Source organism: Rhinichthys klamathensis, unplaced genomic scaffold (assembly GCF_029890125.1).
Source record: "Rhinichthys klamathensis goyatoka isolate OS25496 unplaced genomic scaffold, OSU_Roscu_1.1 h1tg000481l_1, whole genome shotgun sequence".
NCBI classification, from domain to species: domain Eukaryota; kingdom Metazoa; phylum Chordata; class Actinopteri; order Cypriniformes; family Leuciscidae; genus Rhinichthys; species Rhinichthys klamathensis.
The window spans coordinates 773,994-800,444 of record NW_026606968.1 but is presented as its reverse complement, the minus strand read 5'-3'; the positions used below and the strand labels follow the sequence as shown (position 1 = coordinate 800,444).

General features: G+C 41.5%; 1 protein-coding gene across 50 annotated transcripts in view; it reads left to right on the top strand.

The window, feature by feature from the left end:
- Window positions 1-26,451, top strand: part of LOC130072179 (protein NLRC5-like) — a 912,375-nt gene that overhangs the window by 177,585 nt on the left and 708,339 nt on the right. For 27 of the 50 annotated variants that reach the window (XM_056237149.1, XM_056237148.1, XM_056237144.1 and 24 more), the window contains 2 exons: window positions 7,385-7,558; window positions 25,045-25,218. The exons of the other annotated variants lie outside the window; for them this stretch is intronic. In XM_056237149.1, the coding sequence (XP_056093124.1) occupies window positions 7,385-7,558; window positions 25,045-25,218 (348 nt within the window). The remainder of the gene's footprint in view (window positions 1-7,384; window positions 7,559-25,044; window positions 25,219-26,451) is intronic. 50 annotated transcript variants of the gene reach the window in all.

Here is a 26,451-nt window from a genome sequence, read left to right as displayed (position 1 = left end):
CACACTGGCAGTTTAGTTCGGTGACTAACTAACGTTAGCCCAGTGCATAACAATTCAATTCAATTCAATTCAAATTTATTTGTATAGCGCTTTTCACAATACATATTGTTTCAAAGCAGCTTTACAGAAAGTGCATTTCAGAAATGTACATAGAAGAATATAGTTAGTTAATCATCATGTATTAATTTAGGGCATAACATATCGCCAGCGTTGAGTCGTCTCTTCACAGGCGTCGAGTCGTCTCATCGCAGGTGTTGGAGCATCTGAAGTCTCCGTGAGAGGCTGGATACAAACTGGAGCTGACGAACGCTATTTACCTCGGGACTAGCGTCCCGAGATAACAGCAGAAAAGCAGATGGGAGATAATTAGCGTAGCTGCTGTTCATAATATTAATGCAGTCGATCTGATTCAACAGTGGTATAAAAGGTAAGCATTATGTGAATGCTTGGCTGAAGAGATGCGTCTTTAATCTAGTTTTGAACTGGGAGAGCGAGTCTGAGCCACGAACAATATCAGGAAGGCTATTCCAGAGTTTAGGAGCTAAATATGAGAACGCCCTCCCTCCTTTAGTGGACTTAGATATCCTAGGAATGACCAGAAGCCTCGAATTTCGGGATCTTAAAGAACGCGATGGATTGTAGGGCGATAGAAGATCCATTAAATACACAGGAGCTAAACCATTTAGGGCTTTATAGGTCAGTAGTAGTACTTTGTAATTGATACGGAACTTAATAGGTAACCAGTGCAGAGATGATAGAATCGGTGTTATATGATCATATTTTCTCGACCTAGTAAGAACTCTAGCGGCTGCATTTTGGACTAACTGTAGCTTGTTTATTGAGGATGCAGGACAACCAGCTAATAAAGCATTACAGTAATCTAGTCTCGAGGTCATGAATGAATGAACTAACTTTTCTGCATCAGAAACAGATAGCATGTTACGTAATTTAGCAATGTTTCTAAGGTGGAAAAAAGCTGTTCTTGTAACATACGAAATATGATTTTCGAAAGACAAGTTGCGGTCTAGTATAACACCCAGGTCTTTTACTGTAGTCGATAAGGTAACAGGACATCCTTCTAAATTAAAGTTGTATTGTAAGAGATTTTGTGGGTAGTTTTTTGGACCAATAAGTAATACCTCAGTTTTATCTGGATTTAGTAGCAGGAAATTACACGTCATCCAGCATTTTATATCTTTAAGACATTCTGTCAATTTAGATAAGTTAGTGTATTCATCTGGTCGTGATGAAATATATAATTGAGTGTCATCAGCATAGCAGTGGAAATTAATTCCATGTTTTCTTATAATATTACCAAGTGGCAGCATATATATTGAGAATAGCAGAGGGCCTAACACCGATCCTTGCGGCACTCCATAGTCTACTGACGTTATCTTCGATTTTTCCCCATTTAAACAGACAAAATGGTAACGGTCCGATAAGTACGATCTGAACCAGCTTAATGCCTGTCCCTGAACACCAGTGTAGTTTTGTAGTCGATCCAGGAGTATTTTATGATCTATAGTGTCGAACGCAGCGCTAAGATCGAGTAGAACTAGTATTGAGATACAGCCTTGGTCAGAAGCTAAAAGTAAATCATTTGTAATTTTAACTAGCGCAGTTTCGGTGCTATGATGCGGTCTGAATCCTGACTGAAATTTTTCGTATATCTCATTTTCTTGCAAGAAAGAACACAATTGAGCGGACACAATTTTTTCTAGTATTTTAGACATAAATGGAAGATTTGAAATGGGTCTGTAATTTGCTAAGTTATTTTGATCTAATTGCGGATTCTTAATAAGAGGTTTTATTACTGCCAGCTTGAATATTTTTGGAACATGACCTAAAGATAAAGACGAGTTAATAATATTGAGAAGAGGCTCTTCCACTACAGGTAACACTTCTTTCAGTAGTTTAGTGGGTATTGGATCTAATAAACATGTTGTTGGTTTAGATGCAATGATAAGTTTATTTAGCTCTTCCTGTCCTACAGTTGTAAAGCGGTGTAGTTGTTCTTGAGGGACGATAATTGAGGCTGAATCACAAGACACCATAGAGGATTGTACATTTACAATTGTGTCTCGGATGCTTTCTATTTTCTCATTGAAGTAATTCATAAAATCATTACAACTATACTGTAAAGGAATTATTTGCTCTGGTGATGTCTGTTTATTTGTTAGTCTAGCCACGGTGTTAAATAAAAACCTTGGATTATTTTGGTTATTTTCTATTAGTTTGCGGAGATGCTCTGCCCTGGCTGCTTTTAGAGCCTTTTTATAACGTGACACACTGTCTTTCCACGCGATTCTAAAGACCTCTAAATTAGTTTGTTTCCATTTACGCTCTAAGTTACGAGTTTCTCTCTTGATAGCATGTGTAGTACTATTGTACCATGGTGCTTTAGTTTTCTCTCTAACCTTTTTCAATCTAATTGGTGCAACAATATCTAATGTACTAGAGAAAATGGTGCTCAAACTGCTGGTCATTTCCTCTAGTTCATCTGTTTGTTTGGGTTCACTGAGCAGCTGAGATAGATCAGGTAAGCTATTTGAGAATCTATCTATAGTGATTGGAAGGATTGTTCTGCCTGGTCGATAACGCGGCGCAACATGACAAATTTCAGCAGTACGTATTATACAAGTTACCATGTGATGATCAGTGAGATCGTCACTTTGCGGTATAATATCTATATCGGTTGGATCGGTTCCATATGATATAATTAAATCTAGTGTATGATTTAGACGGTGAGTGGGACCATTGACGTTTTGCTTGACCCCAAAGGAGTTTAATAAATCTGTAAACGCAGTCCCTAACGCATCATTTGTGTTATCTACGTGTATGTTAAAATCTCCAACAATTATTGCTTTATCGACATTGACCAATAGATCTGAGAGAAAGTCTGCAAACTCTTTTAGGAAATCAGTGTAGGGCCCTGGAGGTCTATATACAGTAGCCAAGGCTAGAGATAATAGGGATTTCTTTCTTACATCTAAGAGCGTAACATTTAGCACAAGTACTTCAAACGAATTAAACCTGTGACCTGTTTTCTGAGTAACATTAAGAATATCTCTATAGATTGTTGCAACACCGCCGCCACGACCGATCAGACGGGGCTCATGCTTATAACAATATCCTGACGGAGTAGACTCATTTAGACCGAAATACTCATTTGGTTTAAGCCAGGTTTCAGTAAGGCAAAGTACATCGAAGCTATTATCTGTGACCATTTCATTTACAATAACCGCCTTAGGTGTGAGCGATCTAATGTTTAGAAGACCTAGTTTTAGAAATTGTTTTTGTTCACTGGTATTTAGATTTTCTGGTTTAATTACAATAAGATTTTTCCTAGATCCTACACTAGATTTATTGTTTGGCCTCACTAGACGAGGAATAGACACAGTTTCTATATAATGTTCTACACTACTTATATCAATTAAGTTGGGACAGCAAAGACTGTGAATTGGATTTTGACTTACTAGTCAGATGGTGTGCAACGTCTTGGAGATGTTGTCCGACAGAACAGCCGCTCCGATTCTGCTGGGGTGCAGGCCATCAGCACGGTAGAGCCTAGGTCGCTCCCAGAACAGATTCCAATTATTTACAAAGAGCAGTTTCTGTTCATTACACCATGACATTAACCATTCATTTAGAGCAAATAGTCTACTGAACCTTTCTTGTCCTAGTCGGTACGTGGGAAGCGGTCCAGACACGATGATCGTTGCCTCAGGCGCTGTGTTGCGTACCGCCTCGATCAGGCTCCTGTAGTCCTTCTTCAGAACCTCCGTCTGCCGCAGCCTGATGTCGTTCGTTCCCGCATGGAGGACAACGGCTCCGACGCGCTCGTCACCGTTCAGGATCTCGGGAACCTGTGCGGCGACATCAAGAACACGAGCACCAGGAAAGCAGTGAGTGCGCACCTTACCCTTACCTGAGGTAGCGCGGACATGACGGACCATGGAAGTGCCGATGATCACGGCGTCGTCGCGTTCCGACTCGTGAAGAGGGGAGAAGCGGTTCCGGGTGGAGATCTCGAAGACCGGGAGGGGCGGAGAGGTTCTTGCTCTGGTCCTGGCTCGTGTCTTCCGCTGTGGGATCACCCAGGGTCCATGGTGTTGTGTAGGTGCCGGAGTGAATGAAGCCAGAGATGATCGCGTCCTCCTGGGCAGAGAAACGCACGGAGTAGAGGAAGTCGGAGTCAAAAAGTTACTAACCACTGACTTGTGAGCATCGGCGCGTGACGTTTCAAGCGCTGATCGCCGATCCCGCAGCTCGGCTTGCCTCTCCAGCAGACCACGGATCTGTTTCTCCACCGATTCCAGTTCCAATCGCACCGACATCAGCTCGAATGTGTCCTCACCTGCATTTAGAGGTAACGTTAGACACACATCCGATATGTTCGCCATTATAACAGATGAACAGTAAATTAGCAGTGATACTACCAATATCACTACTAATTTAGGACTGGAATGCTGGATATAACCTGTATCCTTTCAGTGAAACGGGTTTAAAATCAGACGCTCGATAGGCGCGAGCCCACGCGTGAAATGCTAGCGGGCTAAAGGCTAGTAGCCGAGATTCGCAAAGTTGGATCTAAGTAGCGATATCAAAGCAATCCGATTGTTTTTTTTTATAGGGAATAGTATCGAGGATAGGTTCACACGATATAAAAATAGAAAGTGCTTGTTAATAAATGAGTGGTAAAGAAGAAAATCAAGGATTAATGAATCAATTCGACGGAGCTCTAAACACAAACAAACACCGCCCGCGCATGCGCAGTCCACTTTCTATAAAACAACAATCGTTTGTACGCATATGAGCGGATGCTGAAAATAGACAGGCGGCAAAACAAACACATTAATCGATACTCTTGCAGACGCATCGATGCATTGAATCGTCGGCTGTATAATCGATACGAATCGATTAATATTTACACTCCTAATAGCAAGGAGACATTTTAATTGTTTATTAATAAACAAGTGTTTTCAGTCAGTGTCAGCCAAAGATGAAGTTGACGAGGCTGACTCGCGATCTTCAGTGAAGATAGAGAGAAATGCACATTTCATACGATTACATGAGTCTGTCTGTCTTTCGTTTTGAATTGTTCTGTTTAAAAGTAGACATTTCAATATAGATATATTTCAATTCTCAGGTCTATACGCTGAGTTTCGGTTCATGAGACGAGCTCCAGTTCACCCGCAGGCGCCTCCGTGTCGAGATTATCTATCGTCTGCTATATTTACTTCTTAAATCCAGGCAATTGGTTGATGAAACATTGATAAAAATTAAGATACAATTAATACAAAACGAAATTCACTTTGAAACGAAAGGTTTTGTGCTTTCTGTTTGATGTCTATGTGAAAGTTTCAAAGCATTTTAGTGCCGCTTTCAGAGCGCTCACGTCCGTAGTGCTGAACTGTCGCGTCTGTAACATTGTTTTTTCCTCATAAATGCGAACACGAAAAATAAAATAAAATAAAATAAAATGAATATTTGATGTAGCCTGTGGAGACTGAGAGCCAACCCTTCTTCATCCGGTGGGTAGTAGCCTACTTGTGATTTGCGCAGTGTAATTCACAGAATTGATTTCTCTGCTACAACCCTTTGTCACGTATTGTGTGAGCTTGTGACTATTGCAAGCGCGCAGCTGAGAAGTCCTGATTATATTGTCTGCTATATTTAGGCCTACTTCTTATTTATTAAGGCAATTGGTTGATGAAACATTGATTAAAATGCGTGGCGCGAGCAATCTCCGACAGTAAACTGATTCTGCTTTGTCTCGGGTAAACAGCTGTTGCGACGCGAGCAGAAACGGCCGCGTCCGGTGTAGACACAGTGTTAAAGCTCATTCTGCCTGATAACGCTACGTTACAACATCAAGCAATATTCCAAAAATGTATATAATTATAACACTTTATATAGGGCCATTTTGCATTAAGAGTAGCCTAGTTTCACGTTTAGTACATTTTGCTTACTAATTATTTAAAATAGTATAAAAGTACTGTATACATATGTAATTAAAAACGTTTTCATTATGATATTATTAATTTTACTTTAGTAAAAAGATCTGAGTTCTTCCTCCGCTGGTAGAGATTAGAGGAATTAAGACTAAAAATAGAAGATAATAAGGTTTTGTCAGTGACACTTTTTATATATTTATTGATACAAGTTATGCCTAAATTAAAAGACAAAGTCGTTAGTGAAGATTATGCAACAGTATTTAGAATATAATATAATATAACATGCAATGCAAACTAGTTTGGTTACAGCTCAACTGTATAATTCTCATTATATCATTCCCCCTGCCTCCATCTGTGTCACACAAGTGTTTGATTACCACATTTGAGTGATCATTGCAAAACGTGTTTATAAAATATATTTATTCTGTTTATACTGTGTAAAGTACCCATCAAAAGTTTGTACACACCAAAAGGAAAGTGTCCAAACTTTTGACTGGTATACTGTACTATAATACACATAAATAATATTGCTACTGTATTATAATATACACATAAATAATATCGGCCGATATATCGGTATCGGATTTTTTTTACTCCCTAATATCGGTATCGGCATCGGCCCCCAAAAATCCATATCGGTCGGGCTCTAATAGATTGTATTATTATTATTATTATTAGACTATATACAAATAATTGGGTGCCGATACTATAAGTGTTGTGATTTTTAAGAATAGCGATTCTACAATATTGTGATTCGATATTGCAATGTATTGTGGTTTGTTTTTAACACTAGACTATGGAGAAAAGTTAAATCATACACTTATACAGACTGTACATGATGAATAAGATGAGTCATATTTACAAAAACCATTCATCACATCTCTGAGTTTTATTTCAGGAGCATCATACAGTAATACACTCTCTTGAATAAATAATTATATAAATACATTTTTTAACAGTCACTTGTCGCCACCTAGTGGCAAAACAATGTAATTGATAAATGCATTATTTTAACGCATGATTCAACCGATGATTTTGTCAAAGGTTTAATAGACAGACGAATTGGAAGAAGATCGTAAAACAGTAAACAAAAAAATTGCGATAGTTTGGTGAATCATTTTTTTCTCCCAGCCCTAACACACACACACACACACACACACACACACACATTCCTTTAAATGTTTACAAATACATTAAGCACACACACACACACACGTTTTCCATGTTTTATGGGGACTTTCCATAGAAATGATTTTTATACTGTACAAACTGTATATTCAATCCCCTAATCATAACTGATGTATTTGAACAACATGAACTACTGAGTATTTGTATATATTTCATATTGACAGCATTATGTTATTTATAGTTTAAGTGTTGTGTTTATCTCTGGATATAGGCTTAATGTGTGTCATTGTTCTCTACAGGTTGAGTAAGTGTGGAGTCACAGATGAAGGTTGTGTTGCTCTGGCTTCAGCTCTGAGATCAAACCCCTCACACCTGAGACATCTGAATCTGTCTGGGAATAAACTAGGAGACTCAGGAATAAAGCAGCTTTCTGATCTACTGGAGAATCCTCTCTGTAAACTGGAGACACTGTGGTAAGATCATCTCTACCATAAAGACTCTGAGTGAATAAGGATTAATATGTAGATAGTAGGGGTGTGACGAGATCTCGTCGAGTGAAAAGCTGTCTCGCGATATCGCCATGACTGAACGTGAGATTACCATAGAATATTCCACCGCTACACTCACATTCGCCTAAACTATCGTTTTGTTGTTTTTATAAAAAAATAAACACCATTATAAACTAATGTAAAAGTCTGCTCTGCTCATCCAGCGCGAGTTGCCGTTGCAATCAGTGCCGCACGAATCACAGTTCACTGATCGCGTGACGATGGCGGAGGATTCGTTGCGCAACATAGACTAACGTCTGATACATGTCTAATCTTGTAGAGTGTGCGCTCACACCGCTGCTCCCTATACACGAATCCGACGAGCGTTCTGTGTAGGCTGCCATCTTGTGGCGACGCCATTACTGAGCTGTTAGCGGTATGTAAACAAACCTCCGTGATAACGCACCCTCGATGACAGCTACAGCCAGGCAGAATGACTTGTTGGGTTGATGATGTTAGACAGTGGCCTCCAGTCACAGATGAAGGTACAAACGATCTTACAGATTATTTATGAAAATAGCTTGGCAAGCTAGCTAGGCTAACGTTAGCTAACGAGGAAACTATAAAAAGATCTGTCCATTTGGCAACAATAAATAAATGAATGACATCAAATAAACGAATTCATGTTTTTCATTTGTGTCCATTATTTATCTAATTTTCTCATTGCAAAAGGCAAGGGTAAGGTACAGCTAGAAAGTATACATAATATCGACCAATTAGTGTTTTTAAACCATGGAAAGAGGTCAATATAACAGCAGGAGAACAATTATGTCACATAATGTTACATTTAGCTCAGGAAAGCCATTTAATGACCATAGCATGTTAATTGAATAGAAAAAATAGCTAGAGAGGAGATTTTGCTGAGCACTATATTACATATTTATTATATTTTTTACTTATGTCATTAAATAATTGTTATTATAACAAAAACTGCATTATATTTAATTTAATTTGTTAGTTTAATTTGTTATTTAAAAAAAATTCTGTCACAGTCAAGCAAATCAAACATTAACAACAGACATAACAGTAATGTTACTAACGTCACTGCCCCAATGCGCCCTTTACTGCCGCCATTGAAACAATTTAAACCGGAAACATGTTTTCCCACTCGACATTATAAAAGTTGTAACGTTAGTGACAGTCGTAAATCGCGGGCTGTTTATTCCAGTGGACGCAAGTTGCAACTAAAACAATAGGAGGCAATGGCGCAACGCTACCCAGCAACAGCTCAGTTATGGCGCCCGCTTACTTCCGGTAGTTTCGCCGGATTCGTCTATACACAGAGTACGCGCGGTCACGAATTTGAAAGTGAAGGGTAAAACACAAGCTCCCTGATGTGCATTGCGCACAAATTAGGCTGCATATACATACAATAGTCTGTCTCCCAATACCCATCTCTGGACTGTTTATTTGCGGCTATGGTCTCAGTTTGCACCGTGAATATTGAGAGAGTACTGTAACGTATAAAGGACACCAGACAATTGAGGCTCCGTTTCTGAACTTATAATGGGAACGCAAGAACAACTGTAGAGACAAACACACCAGCCTCGTTTCTCTCTACCTATACCTATAACTGCTGGTGCAAAATAAAACCGCAATTTCACAACAATTATAAAGAGTCTGTGTGCTAACTTTGATTATGGTTGCACTTGCACTTATTGTTTGCACTTAATAAGACTAAGAGAAAACTGTTATTTATTTTTGTTATTTATACTGATTTTATTTTCTCTGTTAAATGTATGTAAAGGAGTTCCGTTAGGAGGTCACACACAGCCTCAATCAGAAGTTCTGAAAGCTCTTAAATGTACAGTAAGGTCTGAAGAGACTAATGTGAAATCATACAGGAGAAAAGCCAGTCAATAAAAACCCTTTACAGTGCTTGTATATTGTTTTCTTTCAATGCATTTGATAATTCATACTCATAAAGTAGACCTGAAATGACATGCATTAGAAGATTATTAGTTAAAACATTGAAAAATGCACCTGCATACTATTTGTCCAGTCATGAATTTTGTCATTGAGGATTTCTGAAAAATTGTGCAAAAATCTCGTCTCGTCTCGTTCTCGTGAGATAAGCGTCTCGTCACACCCCTAGTAGATAGTGTGTACAATATATGTGTGGCGTAAGCCCCATCCGGGGTTAAAAATAATAATAATGCTATCAGTCAAATTCATCTTTACTTTGTTTATTCTGTGTTATTTTTGAGAAAGAAGAATCACTCCATCACATACAAAAGGAACAATTACACTTAATGCGACCAGTTAGAAATAATGGTGACACTTTATCACAAGTATACAGTAACACAGCGCTTATAAATCATTTGCAAACTATTAGTTTATAGTTAATGAATAGTATATAATAGTATATAACCTGTAGTTAATGTATTAATTAGTGTTATTAGATTATATTTTTATTATTATACTGTATACAAATAATTGGGATAAATGTCTGGTCTCTCTCTCAGTATATGAGCAGCGCGAGGGCTTTCAGTGACTCAGTCCAGTGTTGACAACTATGTTCAGAGGAAAGTAGCTAACGCCTTCCCTAAGGGGCTGTTCACACCTGGCCACTTCAAGCGTTTTCTGTGATGGGATCGCTATCCGATCGTGAAGAGACCAGGTGTAAATGCCCTGCGAAACACATTCCAGACGGATCCGATCGCTCAAACCACTTCAGGAGGAGATCTGAGACCGTTCCAGACCAAACTGGACAAGTGTAAATGCATCTGGTTGTTGAATCCACATATGTACATTTTACTTCTCCCAAAAATGCTAAAAAATAAACATGTGAGAGCGTGTTATAGGCTTATGTCATGTTCTAGCCAGATAAGACTTGTTTGTTTCCACATATGTTGGAGCGAGAGAGAGAGACGGCAGGGAGAGAGCAAGAGCTCGCGCTCGCACCACTGACAGCATTTGGGGGTCAATGAGGTTTGACCAGAGAGACGCTAGATTTGTCGCTAGTCGCTTTTAAAAACAAAAATCACTAAAGGGGTCTGAAAAGTCGCTATAATAGTGACAAAGGCTCTGAGTTTAACACTGATTCAGTCTCACGCCGCTTCCACACGTCCACTAGACAGGGATATTACGACACTCATAGATAACCACACGCTTCAGCCTCTGTTGGAGCAAGAGTGGCTAACTTCTGTCAACCTCGGCTATAAGCGAGGAAGAAAATAAAGCCATTTCATTTGAATCAATATCGGTTCTGGAATAAAAATAATACATTTCAGATCGTAAACAAAAAAATCGTGATAGTTTGGAGAATTGATGTTTTCTCTCCAGACCTAACACACACACACACACACACACACACATTCCTTAAAATGTTTACAAATACATTAAGCACATGTAACAGATTCGGAAGGGTATGAAGACACACAACTTCAGCTGACGGGTTTTCCAATATTTATTTGCTCTGCAGAAGACAATATCACATTAATTGGCTTCTGGTTACTGTTTCCTTCTATCTGCACCTCTGCTGCTCAGCAACACAAAACACTGTTGTCTGTAGTCGACCTTATTTTCTACCATACATACACAAAAATCACATCAAAGTATGACATTTCATTCAACTCTTAATCTGCACATTGCTAGCCAAAGGAGCAATTAGAATAGACTGGGAAAACCCTCCTTGAATTATAACACTATATGCGAAAAACATGAGAAACAATGTTTTATACTCTCTAACAGTTTCAGTGAGCAAAATTAAACAGTACGTGGGTTTGGGTAACTGCACGGAAAAAGTATAACATCTAACAAAGATACACATATCTGCAGAAGACAATATCACATTAATTGGCTTCTGGTTACTGTTTCCTTCTATCTGCCCCTCTGCTCCTATTCATTGAATAACAGAATTTACACACTCAACATGGACTGCAGAGCCTCCGTTATTTACATTGCACAGAAACAGCGCGAAAAGAAAAAGAGTTAAACAAAGCATCGTTAAAACTTAAATTTAACCGTAAAAACGGCACAAAACAGCTAGTTAATATCATATTAACTTTGTGTTGTGACCCTTCAATATTTATTGGCTCAATTTCAAAAGAAAACAATAAAGTAGCGCAGCAGCATTTCACACGCAACCTACCTCAGCAACACAAAACACTGTTGTGAGTAGTAGACGGAAACTACGGCAACTTAGGAGGTACAATAGAGGCGCAGTGCAGCAACGACATCTCCGCAGGAAACAATAGCAATATGATAAATAAATTAAACTCATTAAGATAAAATTCACAAATACCCAACAAATCATTAAATGATAATTAAAATAGGGTTAAAACTAAATTAAACATAAATTGGATATTTGAATTAATAAAGTACATTTTTAACTCCGTTACACCCACCCCCACTGAATTTTATCAAAATGAACTCCAGCTACACAACATGTACTAATCAAAACACAACAAATTGACAATTCACAAGGGTCAGTATTGAGAAAACCAACATCAAATGTATCCCATTAGGATGAAGCGGTATGAGAGCAGTGCTTATCTCCCAATCCAACAACTGGCGACAGGGTGCCTTTTTACACCCCACATGACCCCAAAACATAGCGTTGTGTAGGCCCACCACAAAAGAACATAATAACGCAAAAAAAACTGTCGGACCTGTTACAGCCCAACACAAACTTGCAAACCGTCCCAACATTGAACTTGCCCTACACAACATCCTGCCTAGACATGGTTTGTATGAGCCTTTTTACAGGCTTGACCAGGCGACCAAATCTCGACCTGACCTGCGTCTGTGCATCAGTATTTTCAGGGTGCATAGGTCTAGTCGTGCTAACAGTGTGCAAAGTGTCTGACGTCTTGTCTGTCTGCGTCATAGTGTCAAGAGTAGGATCAAGCTGGCCCAAATGTGCTTGAACGTCCACAGCAGTCACAAGGCTAAAGTCACTGGGCACAGACTGCTTTGTTGAAATGTCCCCAGGTGAGATAAAGGCGGCCATGGAGTCTGAAGTCACACTTGTCATATCAGCAACATCCGCCTCTGACAGACTGGGTACAGACAACTTAGTAATCCATTCAACAGTCCTCCTCACGGAGTCAACAGATTCCGGGTCAGTCAAGGGGTTCTGTCCTTCTCCCACAGTTACAGGTGAGTGTCTGCCACATTCAGTATCAAGGCCTTCACTAGCCGCACAAAGAGATTCGCCCACTCTCCCAAACAGGACTTCTCCTGCTTCCCCCACATCACTTCCTGGTGCTGAGGAGGTCGTGGCAGGCACGGACGAGGTAATATCAGACCTGTCACAAACGTCCCTCACAGGGAAGAAATTGGCCAGCATAAGCAGATTCCTGTGGACCACCTTCTCCTTCCCTCTGAGTGTATCACAGATCCTGTAGGTGTGCGTCTCTTCATTCACGTCGACCACAGTGTAGACGGTTGAGTCCCATCTGTCAGCAAGTTTCCTTTTTCCTCTTTCTGTCCTGTTGGCCACAAGCACTCTGTCACCAAGTTCAATTTTAGATCCCTTCACTGTCCGGTTGTAGAGTTGGGCATGCCTATCCTGCTCCTTTACAGCGTGATCCTGGGCTATCACCATCGCTTCTTTCAGATCGTTAGCAAGGCATGCCACATACTTATCATAGCTCGTCACATCAGAGTCATGGAGGACAGTACGAAAGAGGACATCAACAGGTAGGCGGGGGACCCGGCCGAACATGAGGTAAAAGGGGGGATAGCCTGTCGTCTCATGGGCTGCACAGTTGTACATGAAAGTCAGAGTCTGTAAGCGTCGCGGCCAGTCAGCTTTCTCTCCAGGAGGCAGTGCACGGATCATACCACCCAAGGTCCGGTTGAAACGTTCCACACTCCCGTTTCCCATTGGATGGTAGGGGGTTGTGTGCGACTTCCTGATACCTGATAGCCGAAGGAGCTCACTTATCAGCTGACTTTCAAAATTAGCACCTTGGTCACTATGGATCCTTTCTGGAAATCCAAAGACACAAAAGTACCGGTCCCATAGAACCCTTGCCACCTGCTTAGCTGTCTGGTCCTTGCATGAAAATGCCTGAGCCATCCTCGTGAAATGGTCAGTTATAACCAAAACGTCAACAGACTTGTTACTGGAGTCTTCGGCCGACCAAAAGTCAATACAGACTAGCTCCAAAGGCCTGGTCGTTATTATGCTCTCCAGGGGAGCCCTTCCCTCAGGCTCAACTGTCTTGCTGACGATGCACCGCTGACAATGACGGACATAATCCCTCACATCTCTGTCGAGATTTGGCCAGAAAAATCTCTGTCTCGCCAAGCTGAGGCTCCTAGACTGAGCTTGATGTCCGGCTCCGTCGTGAATTCCCTGTAGAACCTCAGTTTTGAGTGAGTCAGGGACAACATACTGGAAGCGCTTCGCCTTGGTCTTCTGGTGCCTTGAAATCCTGTACAGCACACCATTATTCACAGTGAGCCTATCCCAGTGCTTCAAATACCTTGTGACAGAGACAGACTCCTTAAATCATTCTCTCCTAGAGGGTCTCCGGCGTCTTTCAACATAGGACAGAACACAAGAGAGAGTTTTACCCTCTAACTGCTTATCACGGAGGTCCTTTTCAGTATAGGCAGGTAAGGCGTCCTGTCCTGGTGGAACCAACTGAGGTAGGTACTGCAAAACTTCCACAGCACGGATTCTCGGGCCCGCATCCCACTCAACATGTGACTGTAGCACAGCAGACACATCCTCCATTGTGACAGACTGAACGTGCATGTGAAGCGGACTGCATGTGGACTGGACATTTATACCCACTGGGGAGGGTGTTTTGTGGCCACTTGATGACCGGAAGGCATTTTGGACAGAAGTGCTAGACATATCCCTGACTGCACTCAGAAGACCTGCATAGGGTTCGGCGAGCAGTCTGCGGCCAACACTCTCCTTGACAAATGGGACACGACTCAGAGCATCAGCTACAACGTTCTGCTGCCCTGGGATGAATTTGATATCAAAGTCATAACTGGCCAACTTGGCTACCCAGCGCTGCTCACAACAGTCTAGATTTGGCTTCGTCAGGATGTGAGTCAACGGGTTATTGTCCGTCCAGACTGTGAATCTGTGCCCTTTTAGCCAGTGGCTGAACTTGTCACAGACGGACCATTTCAAGGCTAGAAACTCCAACCGGTGTGCTGGGTAATTCTTTTGAGAACGCGACAATGACTTGCTGGCGAAAGCAATAGGTCTGGCCCGTACTTCACCCTCCTGAACCTGCGACAGAACAGCACCTAAGCCTTCCAGGGATGCATCAGTTGACAGCATGAAGGGACGGGTGAAGTCAGGATGGGCTAGGACAACACTGTGGACCAGAGAAGCCTTCAGGTCTTCAAAAGCTTGATTCTGCCGTGGTGTCCAGTCAGAAACACACAACTTCCTGCTTGACAGTTTGTTTTTATTTTGTTTGCCTCTTTCTTTTACTCCCTTCAGCAGATCAAAGAGTGGCTTTGCGATGGCAGAGTATCCGGGAACAAAGTGTTGATAGTAATTTACCATCCCCAAGAAGGATCTTATACGCTTCTGGGACGGGGTCACACCATCAGGCTCCATGAGGTCAGCACTTGACATGTTGTCGATGTTCTCAACCTTACTAGGGTCTGTTGAAACACCATTTTTATCAATTATGTGGCCCAGACACTTCACAGACCTGCTGAGGAAGAAGCACTTTTTAGGGGCCAACTTCAGGTTGTGGCTGCGCAGCCTGTCAAACACCATCCTCAGGCGGAGGAGAGCAGTCTCTTCATCAGGCGCAAACACCAACAAGTCATCCAAGTAGCATAGCAGACTTAGATAGTTTTGGTCCCCAAAAATGCTGGTCATCATGCGCATGAAGCTCCCAGGGCTGTTGCAGAGACCCTGTGGCAACCGGTTGTACTCATACAGGCCCATGGAAGTGGTAAAAGCAGAGAACTTCCTGTCGTCTTCATGGAGTGGCATGTTATAAAACCCGGAGGTCAAATCCATCGTGCTGAAGAGGCAATTTCCTCCCAGTGCTGCCAAACAATCTGCCTGGTGGGGAAGGGGATGAGCATCCTTCAGGGTCCTCTTATTCAACCAGCGAAAGTCGGTACAGATGCGGAGATCTCCATTTTTTTTCCACACAAGCACCAATGGTGATGCGTATTCACTTGTTGATTTTCGGATGATTTCCTTTTCCTCCATCTCGCACAGTACTTGGCGCAACTTTTGGTACTGACCAGGGGGCACTCTCCTGTACGGGAGCCTGAAAGGTCTGCTGTCTGACAGGTGTATGCGGTGTACGAAACCCTTTGCCTCACCACAGTCAAGATGGTGGCGCGAAAAGACGTCCTCATAGTGCAAAACAAGGTGAGCCATACGTCTCTTGTAGTCCTCTGACACCTCACATGACTCAATGTCAACATTACTAAGCCCAACTGACCTGAGCTGGTCTTCAACAGAAATTGCTTCAGCAGTAGGTGGCACAGCCGATTGGCTGCAACAGACCAGGGGAACCTCTGAGCGTTCAGCAGCATCCATGTCCTCAAGTGCCACACAGGAAAAGACATCTACCAGCTTTGCGTTGCGCCTCAATAGCACAGGTCTGTCAGATGTATTGATAAGCTTTAGTGGAACCCACCGGTCTCCCCACAGCGGAGTCACAATCTTTGCGACCAAAACACCTCTGGGAGCTGAGCGGGACGACGTGGGCTCTGTCATGACTGTGCTGCCCGGAGAAACAGCTGTGTTTTTAGGCAGTTTTCCCCAGATGAGATATTCACGACCAGGCTCGAGGCAGGTAGCTGAGTTACACCTGACTGTACCAACCTTATCAGGAACATCTCCACCTTTCCAAGGGCTTAGACCAGAGAGCATAGACATGAAGCGTTCGATGTCTGGGTCTTTGGTTGGGCAGGGGCCAGACACTGTCCTCCAATAAGAATCACATAATTTAGACTGATGCAGGATGTGCTTTATAACGTTGGTTCCGAGTATCAACTCATCATGCTGTCCCTGAACGACAAGTGTGGGAACCAACATCTTACAGCCATACACTTCCATCTCCACTTCGAAAGCACATTTAGGCTTGACACGAAGTCCGCCACAGCCAATGAGGACCACATCCACATCAATCCGTCTTCGGTCAGTGACCACCCCAGCCTCCCTTAGTTTCATCTCTGCTGTTTCACTGATGCTACATGCCATTGAACCACTGTCCAACATGCCGCCGAGTGTCATTGCCCCACCCATAGCTACAGGTGTGTAGAAAAGACTTTCACTGTTGCCAACTCTGTGGATATTCTGATAAACAACAACTTCAGAGTAGTTACATGAGTTTTTCACAACCGTGTAAACTGTCTCAGCATCAAACATATCATCTTGGGAGTCAATGGTGCGACCTGTACTGTCTCCCTCCGAATACAGGTCGGCTAGTTTTCCTGTGACTGCGACTGGGGAGAGACGTTGGCAGGGCAATTTAGTCTGGTGTGGCCAGGGGCGAAGCAGACAAAACACAGTCTCTCTGACATGCAGTGTGAAATGGTGGTGTGGCTTGAGTCGTTACAGACTTCACAAACTACGTCCTTGGGACGTCTGTCACGAGAAGCACGCTGGAACCTCCCACCACGACCTGGATGAGGAGTACTACGCTGCTGCATTTTCTCCATCATCTCCTGAAACATGTCGACCATACGAGCGAGAAGTCTCTCCTCTGACTGTTGGAGATTTTGTGCCACAGCTGGCACAGAGGTATGACTTGGAGTATGGTGTGATCCGTCTCGCACTGGGACAGGCACTGGAGAGGGATAAGGCGAACAACACACATGTTGCTGGGCTTGGAAAGGAGAAGGCGAGGGGCTCGGGCCGTGGTACTGCTCGGACACTGCCAGGGATGTTAATGGCGGACTGGGCTGCTCAGAAGTAACAGTGGCAATGTGGCTTTTTAGCTGTGCAGCCCCAGTGACTCCACCACTAGCCCTCAGCTCTCTCTGATAATCATCAATCCTCAGCTGAACATCACGTGAGGTCCACTCATGAATCGGCTTACACTTCAGGATGTAAGATAGTCCTTGGTCAGGACAGTGTTTGACGAACATGAGAGCCACTTCACCATTCATGTCGTGCGCCTGCTTGCCTTGTCTGTGCAGGCCCTCAAGCGGCAGATCCGCTGCTTTGTTCAATCTTATCCAGTAGTCAACTGGGTTCTCTCTGTGTCTGGGCAGGGTAGCATAAAAGTCAGCGAGAGGGAGGCATGAGGGAGCATCACTGAAATAGTGGAGAAGAACATTATATATTAGTTGAGGTTTATTTTTAACGTCAAGTGCTGGATCACTGCGCAGGGCAATCTTCACAACATCTCTGGCCTTGCCCATTAGATGGCCCATAATCTCATCTGCTTGGTCATACACAGAAATCTCCTGTTTCCTGATATGTGTTTTGGTCATGTCAATCCAGTCCTGAACTGAGTATTTGTCAGTGCTGTCACCTCTAAACGTCTGTAGTCCTTTATCAGACTTAACATGGACTGTCACACGTGGAATGTCATGCCTGTTATCGTCACAGTGAGCGTTCTGGGTGTCAGTGGTAGTCCTGTGGTCACTAGTCATGTTTACAACACCAGCTGACATCAACTTTGCTACAATGGATTCACCAATTTGAGCACCTAACTGTCCTACCATGTCTGTGAGGTGGTTAATGGCCTGTGCATCACTGCTAGGAGTGGAAGTGTGAGGACCTTCCCTCATGAACCCACTAACAGGAGTACAACCTGGGCTCTGACCTAACCCCGTATCTTTATAACCATCATATATGGACCTGGACTGACCCACATCCCCACTGCTAGCACCAACACTGAGCCACGCACCTCTACCTCTTGGCAACTTGGGAGTAGTTAACTCATCCATCTTAATATTTGTGGCCAATTTAAACCATTAAACGTACTTGCGTTGTGTTCATTTATGTAAAACCAAAGTGAGCAGATAACGATTTTACACATATATGGAAAACAAATAAAAATTATCTCACTGAAGACAAGCTATTCAAAGTAGTACACCCTAATCCACAGTCTCTGTTTAATCTGACCAGACAGTTCTTCCAAAGATGCAGATCAGGACGGCAGCACAGCATTCACAGCGATGAGCATCAAGCTGATCTGGAGATCCAAAAGGTCACGGCACCAGTGTAACAGATGTGGAAGGGTATGAAGACACACAACTTCAGCTGACGGGTTTTCCAATATTTATTTGCTCTGCAGAAGACAATATCACATTAATTGGCTTCTGGTTACTGTTTCCTTCTATCTGCACCTCTGCTCCTCAGCAACACAAAACACTGTTGTCTGTAGTCGACCTTATTTTCTACCATACATACACAAAAATCACATCAAAGTATGACATTTCATTCAACTCTTAATCTGCACATTGCTAGCCAAAGGAGCAATTAGAATAGACTGGGAAAACCCTCCTTGAATTATAACACTATATGCGAAAAACATGAGAAACAATGTTTTATACTCTCTAACAGTTTCAGTGAGCAAAATTAAACAGTACGTGGGTTTGGGTAACTGCACGGAAAAAGTATAACATCTAACAAAGATACACATATCTGCAGAAGACAATATCACATTAATTGGCTTCTGGTTACTGTTTCCTTCTATCTGCCCCTCTGCTCCTATTCATTGAATAACAGAATTTACACACTCAACATGGACTGCAGAGCCTCCGTTATTTACATTGCACAGAAACAGCGCGAAAAGAAAAAGAGTTAAACAAAGCATCGTTAAAACTTATATTTAACCGTAAAAACGGCACAAAACAGCTAGTTAATATCATATTAACTTTGTGTTGTGACCCTTCAATATTTATTGGCTCAATTTCAAAAGAAAACAATAAAGTAGCGCAGCAGCATTTCACACGCAACCTACCTCAGCAACACAAAACAGTGTTGTGAGTAGTAGATGGAAACTACGGCAACTTAGGAGGTACAATAGAGGCGCAGTGCAGCAACGACATCTCCGCAGGAAACAATAGCAATATGATAAATAAATTAAACTCATTAAGATAAAATTCACAAATACCCAACAAATCATTAAATGATAATTAAAATAGGGTTAAAACTAAATTAAACATAAATTGGATATTTGAATTAATAAAGTACATTTTTAACTCCGTTACACACACACACACACACACGTTAGGTTTTCATGTTTTATGGGGATTTTCCATAGAAATATTGATTTTTATACTGTACAAACTGTATATTGAATCCCCTAATCAATAAATCCCTAATCTGTGTATCATTCGTTCAGTCATTTTTTTATTTAATATTGAAAGTATAAAAAGTATTCTTTTTTTTTTTCAAAATGAAAAACAAGAATTCATTTTGATTTTTCGTGTTTCGTTCTCAGGTAGAAACATTAATAACGGCTTGAATATTGGATTTCTACACGTGGGCGGGAATGAAACGCCCCTTTCCTCTGATTTATCAGCCGGAGATCAAACTGTGTCGTTTTTGGACAAAATTAAAAACACTAAAAAGGAACCATTTTCTCATTTTCTACTTTCAATTCAATTCAATTCAATTCAAATTTATTTGTATAGCGCTTTTCACAATACATATTGTTTCAAAGCAGCTTTACAGAAAGTGCATTTCAGAAATGTACATAGAAGAATATAGTTAGTTAATCAACATGTATTAATTTAGGGCATAACATATCGCCGGCGTTGAGTCGTCTCTTCACAGGCGTCGAGTCGTCTCTTCACAGGCGTCGAGTCGTCTCATCGCAGGTGTTGGAGCATCTGAAGTCTCCGTGAGAGGCTGGATACCAACTGGAGCTGACGAACGCTATTTACCTCGGGACTAGCGTCCCGAGATAACAGCGGAAAAGCAGAAGGGAAATAATTAGCGTAGCTGCTGTTCATAATATTAATGCAGTCAATCTGATTCAACAGTGGTATAAAAGGTAAGCATTATGTGAATGCTTGGCTGAAGAGATGCGTCTTTAATCTAGTTTTGAACTGGGAGAGCGAGTCTGAGCCACGAACAGTATCAGGAAGGCTATTCCAGAGTTTAGGAGCTAAATGTGAGAACGCCCTCCCTCCTTTAGTGGACTTAGATATCCTAGGAATGACCAGGAGCCTCGAATTTCGGGATCTTAAAGAACGCGATGGATTGTAGGGCGATAGAAGGTCCATTAAATACACAGGAGCTAAACCATTTAGGGCTTTATAGGTCAGTAGTAGTACTTTGTAATTGATACGGAACTTAATAGGTAACCAGTGCAGAGATGATAGAATCGTTGTTATATGATCATATTTTCTTGACCTAGTAAGAACTAGCGGCTGCATTTTGGACTAACTGTAGCTTGTTTATTGAAGATGCAGGACAACCAGCTAATAAAGCATTACAGTAATCTAGTCTCGAGGTCATGAATGCATGAACTAACTTTTCTGCATCAGAAACAGATAGCATGTTACGTAATTTAGCAATGTTTCTAAGGTGGAAAAAGGCTGTTCTTGTAACATACGAAATATGATTTTCGAAAGACAAGTTGCGGTCTAGTATAACACCCAGGTCTTTTACTGTAGTCGATAAGGTAACAGGACAACCTTCTAAATTAAAGTTGTATTGTAAGAGATTTTGTGGGTAGTTTTTTGGACCAATAAGTAATACCTCAGTTTTATCTGGATTTAGTAGCAGGAAATTACACGTCATCCAGCATTTTATATCTTTAAGACATTCTGTCAATTTAGATAAGTTAGTGTATTCATCTGGTCGTGATGAAATATATAATTGAGTGTCATCAGCATAGCAGTGGAAATTAATTCCATGTTTTCTTATAATATTACCAAGTGGCAGCATATATATTGAGAATAGCAGAGGGCCTAACACCGATCCTTGCGGCACTCCATAGTCTACTGACGTTATCTTCGATTTTTCCCCATTTAAACAGACAAAATGGTAACGGTCTGATAAGTACGATCTGAACCAGCTTAATGCCTGTCCCTGAACACCAGTGTAGTTTTGTAGTCGATCCAAGAGTATTTTATGATCTATAGTGTCGAACGCAGCGCTAAGATCGAGTAGAACTAGTATTGAGATACAGCCTTGGTCAGAAGCTAAAAGTAAATCATTTGTAATTTTAACTAGCGCAGTTTCTGTGCTATGATGCGGTCTGAATCCTGACTGAAATTTTTCATATATCTCATTTTCTTGCAAGAAAGAACACAATTGAGCGGACACAATTTTTTCTAGTATTTTAGACATAAATGGAAGATTTGAAATGGGTCTGTAATTTGCTAAGTTATTTTGATCTAATTGCGGTTTCTTAATAAGAGGTTTTATTACTGCCAGCTTGAATATTTTTGGAACATGACCTAAAGATAAAGACGAGTTAATAATATTGAGAAGAGGCTCTTCCACTACAGGTAACACTTCTTTCAGTAGTTTAGTTGGTATTGGATCTAATAAACATGTTGTTGGTTTAGATGCAATGATAAGTTTATTTAGCTCTTCCTGTCCTACAGTTGTAAAGCGGTGTAGTTGTTCTTGAGGGACGATAATTGAGGCTGAATCATAAGACACCATAGAGGATTGTACATTTACAATTGTATTTCGGATGCTTTCTATTTTCTCATTGAAGTAATTCATAAAATCATTACAACTATACTGTAACGGAATATTTTGCTCTGGTGATGTCTGTTTATTTGTTAGTCTAGCCACGGTGTTAAATAAAAACCTTGGATTATTTTGGTTATTTTCTATTAGTTTGCGGAGGTGCTCAGCCCTGGCTGCTTTTAGAGCCTTTTTATAACGTGACACACTGTCTTTCCACGCGATTCTAAAGACCTCTAAATTAGTTTGTTTCCATTTACGCTCTAAGTTACGAGTTTCTCTCTTGATAGCATGTGTAGTACTATTGTACCATGGTGCTTTAGTTTTCTCTCTAACCTTTTTCAATCTAATTGGTGCAACAATATCTAATGTACTAGAGAAAATGGTGCTCAAACTGCTGGTCATTTCGTCTAGTTCATCTGTTTGTTTGGGTTCACTGAGCAGCTGAGATAGATCAGGTAAGCTATTTGAGAATCTATCTATAGTGGTCGGAAGGATTGTTCTGCCTGGTCTATAACGTGGCGCAACATGACAAATTTCAGCAGTACGTATTATACAAGTTACCATGTGATGATCAGTGAGATCGTCACTTTGCGGTATAATATCTATATCGGTTGGATCGGTTCCATATGATATAATTAAGTCTAGTGTATGATTTAGACGATGAGTGGGACCACTGACGTTTTGCTTGACCCCAAAGGAGTTTAATAAATCTGTAAACGCAGTCCCTAACGCATCATTTGTGTTATCTACGTGTATGTTAAAATCTCCAACAATTATTGCTTTATCGACATTGACCAATAGATCTGAGAGAAAGTCTGCAAACTCTTTTAGGAAATCAGTGTAGGGCCCTGGAGGTCTATATACAGTAGCCAAGGCTAGGGATAATAGGGATTTCTTTCTTACATCTAAGAGCGTAACATTTAGCACAAGTACTTCAAACGAATTAAACCTGTGACCTGTTTTCTGAGTAACATTAAGAATATCTCTATAGATTGTTGCAACACCGCCGCCACGACCGATCAGACGGGGCTCATGCTTATAACAGTATCCTGGTGGAGTAGACTCATTTAGACCGAAATACTCATTTGGTTTAAGCCAGGTTTCAGTAAGGCAAAGTACATCGAAGCTATTATCTGTGACCATTTCATTTACAATAACCGCCTTAGGTGTGAGCGATCTAATGTTTAGAAGACCTAGTTTTAGAAATTGTTTTTGTTCACTGATATTTAGATTTTCTGGTTTAATTACAATAAGATTTTTCCTAGATCCTACACTGGATTTATTGTTTGGCCTCACTAGACGAGGAATAGACACAGTTTCTATATAATGTTCTACACTACTTATATCAATTAAGTTGGGACAGCAAAGACTGTGAATTGGACTTTGACTTACTAGTCAGATGGTGTGCAACGTCTTGGAGATGTTGTCCGACAGAACAGCCGCTCCGATTCTGCTGGGGTGCAGGCCATCAGCACGGTAGAGCCTAGGTCGCTCCCAGAACAGATTCCAATTATTTACAAAGAGCAGTTTCTGTTCATTACACCATGACATTAACCATTCATTTAGAGCAAATAGTCTACTGAACCTTTCTTGTCCTAGTCGGTACGTGGGAAGCGGTCCAGACACGATGATCGTTGCCTCAGGCGCTGTGTTGCGTACCGCCTCGATCAGGCTCCTGTAGTCCTTCTTCAGAACCTCCGTCTGCCGCAGCCTGATGTCGTTCGTTCCCGCATGGAGGACAACGGCTCCGACGCGCTCGTCACCGTTCAGGATCTCGGGAACCTGTGCGGCGACATCAAGAACACGAGCACCAGGAAAGCAGTGAGTGCGCACTTTACCCTTACCTGAGGTAGCGCGGACATGACGGACCATGGAAGTGCCGATGATCACGGCGTCGTCGCGTTCCGACTCGTGAAGAGGGGAGAAGCGGTTCCGGGTGGAGATCTCGAAGACCGGGAGGGGCGGAGAGGTTCTTGCTCTGGTCCTGGCTCGTGTCTTCCGCTGTGGGATCACCCAGGGTCCATGGTGTTGTGTCGGTGCCGGAGTGAATGAAGCCAGAGATGATCGCGTCCTCCTGGGCAGAGAAACGCACGGAGTAGAGGAAGTCGGAGTCAAAAAGTTACTAACCACTGACTTGTGAGCATCGGCGCGTGACGTTTCAAGCGCTGATCGCCGATCCCGCAGCTCGGCTTGCCTCTCCAGCAGACCACGGATCTGTTTCTCCACCGATTTCAGTTCCAATCGCACCGACATCAGCTCGAATGTATCCTCACCTGCACTCAGAGGTAACGTTAGACACACATCCGATATGTTCGCCATTATAACAGATGAACAGTAAATTAGCAGTGATACTACCAATATCACTACTAATTTAGGACTGGAATGCTGGATATAACCTGTATCCTTTCAGTGAAACGGGTGTAAAATCAGACGGTCAATAGGCGCGAGCCCACGCGTGAAATGCTAGCAGGCTAAAGGCTAGTAGCCGAGATTCGCAAAGTTGGATCTAAGTAGCGATATCAAAGCAATCCGATTGTTTTTTTATAGGGAATAGTATCGAGGATAGGTTCACACGATATAAAAATAGAAAGTGCTTGTTAATAAATGAGTGGTAAAGAAGAAAATCAAGGATTAATGAATCAATTCGACGGAGCTCTAAACACAAACAAACACCGCCCCAAACAAACACTTTCAATATTAAAAATTAAAAATAAACTGAACGACTGATACACAGATTCAAACTGATGTATTTGAACAACATGAACTAATGAGTATGTGTATATATATTATTTTAAGTGTTGTGTTTATCTCTGGATATAGGCTTAATGTGTGTCATTGTTCTCTACAGTTTGAGGGATTGTGGAGTCACAGATGAAGGTTGTGTTGCTCTGGCTTCAGCTCTGAGATCAAACCCCTCACACCTGAGAGAACTGGATCTGTCTGGGAATAAACTAGGAGACTCAGGAATAAAGCATCTTTCTGATCTACTGGAGAATCCTCTCTGTAAACTGGAGACACTGTGGTAAGATCATCTCTACCATAAAGACTCTTGAGTGAATAAGGATTAATATGTAGATAGTGTATATAATATATGTGTGGCGTAAGCCCCATCCGGGGTTAAAAATAACAATAATGCTATCAGTCAAATTCATCTTTACTTTGTTTATTTTGTGTTATTTCTGAGAAAGAAGAATCTCTCCATCACATACAAAAGGAACAATTACACTTAATGCGACCAGTTTGAAATAATGGTGACACTTTATCACAAGTATACAGTAACACAGCGCTTATAAATCATTTGCAGACTATTAGTTTATAGTTCACGAATAGTATATAAGCTGTTGTTAAATTAATTATTACTAGATTGTAGAGCCCGACCGATATATCGGCGGGCCGATATTAGGCATTTTCCAAACTATCGGTATCGGCATTTATAATGGCCGAAAAATGAATATTTTAAAAAATGCGGGTGAGGTGATTCATGTAAGGGTTGCGCTGCCAATAAAGCACCTAAAAGCTGTCACAAAGAACTGGCAAAAGTAATGATTATGAATACAACAAATATAGCAAGTAGGGGTGTAAATCGGAGCCTACATGGCGATTCGATACGATACCAATTTCTTAAGCCAACGATTCAATTATTTTCGATACTTCAGAATTCCCCGCGATACGATTCGATTCGATACGATTCAATAATCGATATTTTTACATGATATCTATTAAGTTTCAAATAAATCAACACATTTTTTTTATAATTTGCCTTTTATTGAGAATACAGGAACAGTATTCTATTCACATAATGTGTATGTTGTGCTCAATGCACTGCAAATAGAACAGCAAATATAACAGTTACAGCATACAGTTCAAAACTTGATTCTATCGAATCCTGGTGCGTTTCCGTGCATCTTACGTCATCGCAAACGTGCACGACGCATGATAGAAAACAGAACGCGGGTCAATATATTGTGTTTTTTTATTTTATTTGGTGCTATTATGCACAGCTGAGTGAACACCGGTTTACTGTGTGTCGCATTTGGCTTTTTGCTGATTGCAAACGCAGGAGACAGTGGATTTCCATTAATTTGTTGCCCTGAGTCCACGCGCTATGTGTGTGCGAATACAGACTCACTCTCGCTCTTATCCAAGGTAAATTATCAACACTATCATCCCTTACATGTGTTTTATTTAACTAAATACATCATAATCAGCTAAAAAGCATGCGCAGGTCACTTACTTCCTGAACAAGTGCGCACCC